The sequence below is a fragment of the Pangasianodon hypophthalmus genome, chromosome 1 (assembly GCF_027358585.1).
Source record: "Pangasianodon hypophthalmus isolate fPanHyp1 chromosome 1, fPanHyp1.pri, whole genome shotgun sequence".
Classification (NCBI taxonomy): Eukaryota; Metazoa; Chordata; class Actinopteri; order Siluriformes; family Pangasiidae; genus Pangasianodon; species Pangasianodon hypophthalmus.
The window spans coordinates 29,603,375-29,610,214 of NC_069710.1; the positions used below are offsets into that span (position 1 = coordinate 29,603,375).

The following is a 6,840-nucleotide window of genomic DNA, read 5'->3' on the forward strand; positions in this document are numbered from 1 at the left end:
AACTATTAGTCTTAGGTTATGTGTCGTGTCCAACATACAAGTGCCTGTGTATGAGTTGTTAGTATAAAATGATAACATATTAGAACGAGCGCATTAATATAAACCTGTGATTTGCTTTGCAGCTGGCACTACTGTCACAGCTGCTGTTAATTTTATGTTACAATCCTTCAGATTCAAGAATTTAATAATGCAGTGGTATAAAATACTAATAATATATTGCTTGAAGACTCACTCATCTGGGAGAATAAATGTATTTTTAAATGGAAAACAGTGCGTGATGATTGTTGGTCTTGGGACAGCAAGAAAATCGCCTGATTGAGCTTTCAAGCTCATTGAACGCTTTGAAGGTTAATGTGGAAATGGTTAAAAAAACATAGCCTCATTAGCAACCAGATGGAGCAGTACTGATGTAATATGATTTTAGCAGGAATGTAGTAATGTTCATTTGCTTTTTTCAAAAATACTGCAAGCAACATTGTAAAAAAAAAAACAGTGAAGTAAAAGCCCATTCTAAATGCTAATTAATAGTTTATCTTATTACTCATTTCATTTTGTTTTTTATTGAAGAAGAGACTGCAAATCCTCTTTTTGTTCTATTGGCTCACAATTCCACGGTTTGCGATTTTGTGGATCACGTAGATGAATCTGGCCCAAAGAAAAAAAAATAACCACTATTTTCACAACTTATTCTCTAGTTTTGGCCACACCCACAGCAGATTTAAATCCAGATCCAGATCCAGATACAGATATGATCACTGCTAAACACACTATTCTGCTTGTTTCATGTGACCTGGGCTTTTATGCTAGTCCAATTGTATTCACATTCTGTCTTCTTAATGGTTAAAACTTGTAGAGCTGGTCAAAGATTTAGCTTGGGGCAATGTCATGTAGAGCTTTACAAGCAAATAATTCCACCTAGTGCACATTTTAAGTGATGCATTTTCAGAATTAATATCAATATTAATAATATCAATATCTGTTAAGCAACATCTGTTTTCCATTTTTTACAGTTACTTACCTGAGCCAAGAAACATGGAGCCATCCTCAAGCACTCAGCAGTACGGCGCCAAGAAACGCGTCAAAATACACCCGAATACAGTCACTGTAAAATATGCCACACACTTCCCCCAGCCGGGGGATGAGGGCTATGATGATGCACCCTCCTTCGAGGACTTTGGCTCCTTTATGGAAAACAACCCCAGCAAGAGGCTGGTGACGGACTCTGGCCACGGGAGGACTTTCTTTGGAACTATGGATGTGCGTCCCAAACCATCAGGAGAGCAGAAGGATAAAGGAGTAGGCGGCCAGCTGGCTAGTTTTGGCGAGGCCTCAGTTTTAGCTTCACGGGTCACCTGGGGAGCGCTGTTCGGCGCTGCAGTGGCTCACGGGTGTGTAGCTCTGATCACACGGCTCGCAGCCGATCGCTCCAAAGTGCCCTCCTTAGAGCTCATTTTCATCCGCTCTGTCATTCAAGTGTTGTCCATATTAGTGGTCTTGTACAACAAGGAAGCCCCATTCGGTCCTAAGGGTTATCGTTTGCGGCTCTTCTTCTATGGGGTTTGCAACGTCATTTCCATCACGTGCGCCTACACGTCATTCGCTATCGTCCCACCTAGCAATGGGACCATCATGTGGAGAGCCACGACGACAGTGTTCAGCGCCATCTTGGCCTTCCTCCTTCTGGACGAGCGCCTCGGATACACGGATATAGTCACAGTAGTGGGCAGCCTCTTCGGGCTGTGCCTGGTCATGATCCCCAACATCGCCGATGAGGAGAAATCACCCCTGGGCTTCTGGAAGGAGGCGTTCGGCTACACCATGACGGTGATGGCTGGGCTAACGGCTGCCCTCTCGATGATCGTGTACCGTGCCATCAAGGAGCGCGTCAGCATGTGGACGGCGCTGTTCACCTTCGGCTGGACGGGAACCGTGTGGGGAGCGTCTACCATGTTCGCCATGCAGGAGCCCATCATCCCTTTGGATGGCGAGACGTGGGGCTACTTGATTGGCATCTGCATCTGCTCCACCGTGGCGTTTCTCGGGGTTTACTACGCCCTGAACAAGTTCCACCCTGCTCTAGTGAGCACCGTGCAGCACCTGGAGATTGTTGTGGCCATGTTCCTGCAGCTCGTCGTGCTGCGCATGGTGCCCTCCGCTTACGACATCTTTGGCGCTTTGGTCATCATGATCAGTGTGTTTGTTCTCACGGGCCTCAAGCTTTACTGGGTGGGCCGCGCCATTCGACAGGATTACCAGGAGATCTTGGACTCGCCAATCAAATGAGAATGCTATTGATGTATCTGTGTTTGTATGTTTGTTTGTACATGCGTGTACAGTATGTGGGTGTGTGACAGTGTGCAAGGCTCTGTGTGTATGTGTGTGTGTGTAACAGTGTTTCCCCAGGCACCCCCACTTCCTCAGGCACTCTACATGTGCAATCAATGAATGTCTTGATATTCTATTTATTTTGTATGGTGTTGTTGAAAGCGTGCCAATGATATTATGTCTTTGCTAAGTGTTTATGTGTAAAATAAAAAAAAAGATCCATGGTGTCTCGCTCTGATAGCATTGATTTCTGTTCTGGTTTTGATTTTCGTATGGTTTGTTTTAGACACTTTCACATATTGTGCAGTTTCCCACGGGATCAACAAATTTGCTATCTCTACCCGTATTTCTCAATTTGATTAAACCAATTAAACTTCTCCAAATAGGATTCTTTCCTTCCGTCCTTCCATCTTGTGTGATATAATGGATCTAAAAAACGATTAAGAGGATTTTCCTGCACATTTCGAAAGGCAGTGAGAACAAAAACGCCTGGCTGAAGCTTTAAGCACCATTGATTTTTCCTCGCTGACATTGTCTGAGACTTCCAGAGCAATCAGCAATCAGTGCATTCCCTGGGCGAGAGAAAGTGAAGAATAAAAAAGGATTTGTTGGCTGAGATGGAGGAAAGGGTCATGAGTATTTGTAAGTATATATACTTTGACTTTGGTGTTGCTTTTACAGAGTACTAACAGAAAAAGAGTGAGAGTAATGACGGTTTTTACAGCTACACCTAGCAGAGACCCCTTTAACTGTAAAATAAAAATTCTCAGACTCCTCAGTACGGATTTATTCAAACAACAGGCTCATTATTTATACATACAGTATATAAATAATCATATTTTAGCTATTCAGCTATTTGTTTAGATTATAGAGCTTCTTATTCTTGAACCTTCCAATCCAAGTTGAAATTATTCACAGATCCAAGTTGAAATTATTCACAGGCTACTTGTTTTTGTGTTATTGAGGTTTTGCTAAAATCCGCACAATTCAAGTGACGAGTCAAACAGGCTAATAACTATAAGAACTCTATAATAAATATAATAACTTGGATAATACAGGTTATTGCCTCCACTGTCCTTTATCTGGAAAGCAGCACAGTTTGGTGATTTTTCCTGCTCTAACACTAACCAGGGCTTCCCAAAAGCATCGCAAAGTTAAGATCTTAACTGGGAGAGAGAGTGTTCATTGTGATGCTCACTCTACCATTTAACGATGATCTTTGTGCTGTAATGCTTTTAGGAAACTCTGTCCTGCTAATTAAATAATGTTGTATTTAAAATTAAATATATATGTTGTAATAAGTTGAGCAGGTAAATCACCAATCCGTGCTCACCCTGGAAATACAGGAGGAAAGTAAGGAATAAAACACAACAGGGTATGCTGTTATAGGAAAATAATCATCGATGAGGTGGTGTGATGTGGTTCAACATGAAACTATTAATGTTGAGATGGTTATTTTCTTATTACGGCACACCCGAAGTGTTTTATTCATCTTATAAGACAGCAATTTGTCAACGAATATAAATTTATATTTGATAAAGAATGATACAAGATACTTTTTATCCATTTCTTGTTACATTTACTATTGTGGAATGTCCTGGAAACAAGTTAGTTCGTGTTATCACTTACATTATAGTCGCTATAAACAGTCGTTCCTTCACCAGCTTCTCTTTTACTCTCTCTCTTGAAGTCAATAAGACAAAAAATGCAGCTTATCATGTTACCGAGAAACCAGAAAGCGCAAACTCTTTCTCATGACTGATTTTTACAAAGCACCGACGCTGGAGACTCCTTCCATGAATGTCGCATAAACGTCTCCTTATAGAAAACATCACCATATCAACACATACATTTAGTTTGCTAACCAACACCACATTTTTTTAATCCATTTATTGTACTCTGAGATTATGTGGAATTTGTTGTTACTATAGAAATGATAATGTATTAGAACAAGCGCATTAATTTAAAACCTCCTGACCAATCAGAATCGAGATTTCAACAGCACTGTGCTGTAATGGTGAATAATTCTGCCTCAAAGAGTTGCACACTACTGACGTAGGTTTAATAATTAATATTAAATGCAGCTATATCTATATACATCACTATATACACCTCAAAGCTGTAGAAGACATTAAACATTTAAAATGAATAAAAATTGAAGATGAATGATGCAGTGCCATCTGTGGCCTGACCCAAAATAATGCTCTAAAGGTTGTATAAATTGCAGAACCATGACGTGCTGGTCTTTCACTTCCTCAGTGGTGCATTTGGGACATAAACGTAATCAGTACTGTCTCAAATTCTTGTGACCAGTGAAACATTTGTCATTTTCCATTTGCAGACAAATGAGTCACTTCTAGATTACACAAACGTAATACAAACAGCATACGCTGACAGAATCAGACACTCATAGCCTGCTCATTAGCTCCAAGTCAGATGATGGATCTGCAGATGAAATTAGCAACTCGATTTAATAAGCTGTGATACAAATTAAATGTCTTTTTATTTCTCAAATGAAAGTTGTATCTTCTCAAACTCCAAACTCCAGTGACAGAAAACTCCTAGCTATGATTCAATGGGGTTTTGAGTCAGTGCAGGATTTGCCAAGAAACAAATGAAAGGCTGATTGAGGACACGTGTAAGCACACTTTTGAACCACCAAATGAAAAACTGGACACTGTATGTCCTTCTGGACATCATGGACACATGCAGATGAGGATACTCTGGGATGAGCTGGATAAAATATTTTTAAAAAGACGAGCATTCAGCTTTATAAACCTCTGACATGTCAGTCAGGTGGTACAGCAGTGTCATTTAATGGCTTTTTCATTTAATGGCTTTCTTCAAAATGTGATTAGTCTGATTAGTCATTAAAATGTTCTTAAAAACTGACAAAAATTCTGATGTCTCCAAACTTTTGAGCAGCACTGCCTGTAAAAAGTTTCTGGGGTTTTTTATGGAGACACGTGGAGGTTTTATTATTCTTTATTACAGTTTAAATAAGGAAGAATTACTATATAGAATATATATATAGAGAGAGCTGTATTCTCAGGAATATATACAATACTGGTAAATAGCATCAGACCACCCAAGACTAAAATAACAACTACAAACCCAGACTCGCTGAAGACTTGACTATTTTAATAAAGGAAAACAAACAAATGAAAAACTGACTGCTTCCCTTTCTCTCTATCTAACCAAAAACAGAGACAAACACCCAAACCTAACAAAAATGGCAGCCAAGCCCTACACCCAGAGACTTGGATAACAAATAGAACTTTTTACACAATAGAAATATATACACATATCCAGGAACAAATCAAAGGGGCCCGGCTAATGACAATATGCAACAAACAAGCTAAGGGTCATACACAATGTAGGGAAAAGAATTATAAATCACAAAGCACAGTCTTAACACCCAAACGAATGAGCCAAAGACTAGGGTGTTCACTCCAGCAGTGAATTAAATGCCGTCATGTCGATGACATCAGCACACATCCAGATGTCGGGAGGCAAAGCATCAGGAATCTGGAAGTGAACGCAACATCTGGACTCAAACACACGGAGAAGAGAGAAACGAAAGGACACAAACCACTATGTGTGGAGCATAACACATGACATCCCTAAACTTTGCAAGATTAGGTCCCTAATGTTTAAATAGGTGGAGTTGGATAAGATTTGAATGAATTTTTACTCCTTAAGCCCGTCCCCTTTCCCATCCATGTACACAAATGCTCCGCCCCCGAACCTACTGTCATGACATCAATTTCAAGCACACTCAGATATTCAACTGCTCGAAAGCCGAGTTATAACTCTATCAACACTCAAACGATGCCTCATACTGATTTATGAGAATGGTTATGAGTGCCATTACTGTCCTTTTTCTTTTGTTATAATAAAAATTTGATTTGTTATGTAAAGCTGGACTTTCAGTCTGTTGAAAGCTTTATAGTGATTGAGTTTACAGACCAGTCCAGGAGCAAGAGCACTAATTCTGTGTCAAGCTTCATCCCCTTCACCAGCAATAAATTCTCCTGAAAAAGCAATGCCAGTGTTTATTCTGCTTTTACTGTGTCTCCTTGCTGTTTAGTTTTTGGGGGTTTTGTTTTGGAGAATTATCTGGCTGTGCTGGGCAGATTGTAAGTTATTGTGAGATTGTAAGTTACTGTGAGATTGTAAGTTATTGTGAGATTGTAAGTTATTGTGAGATTGTAAGTTATTGTGAGGTTGTAAGTTATTGTGAGGTTGTAAATTACCGTGAGGTTGTAAGTTATTGTGAGGTTGTAAATTATTGTGAGATTGTAAATTATCGTGAGATTGTAAATTATCGTGAGATTGTAAGTTATTGTGAGATTGTAAGTTACCGTGAGATTGTAAGTTATCGTGAGGTTGTAAGTTACCGTGAGATTGTAAGTTATCGTGAGGTTGTAAGTTATTGTGAGGTTGTAAGTTATTGTGAGGTTGTAAGTTATTGTGAGATTGTAAGTTATTGTGAGATTGTAAGTTACCGTGAGA

At 39.6% G+C, this 6,840-nt stretch overlaps 1 protein-coding gene across 1 annotated transcript in view; it reads left to right on the forward strand.

Annotated features, from left to right (window-relative positions):
• slc35g2b (solute carrier family 35 member G2b) overlaps positions 1–2,552 on the forward strand; it is a 4,802-nt gene extending 2,250 nt beyond the window's left edge. The window contains exon 2 of the mRNA XM_026944826.3: positions 1,011–2,552. Coding sequence (XP_026800627.1) covers positions 1,033–2,283 — 1,251 coding nt within the window. The 5' untranslated portion in view covers positions 1,011–1,032 and the 3' untranslated portion in view covers positions 2,284–2,552. The remainder of the gene's footprint in view (positions 1–1,010) is intronic.
• Positions 2,553–6,840: the final 4,288 nt, after the last annotated feature.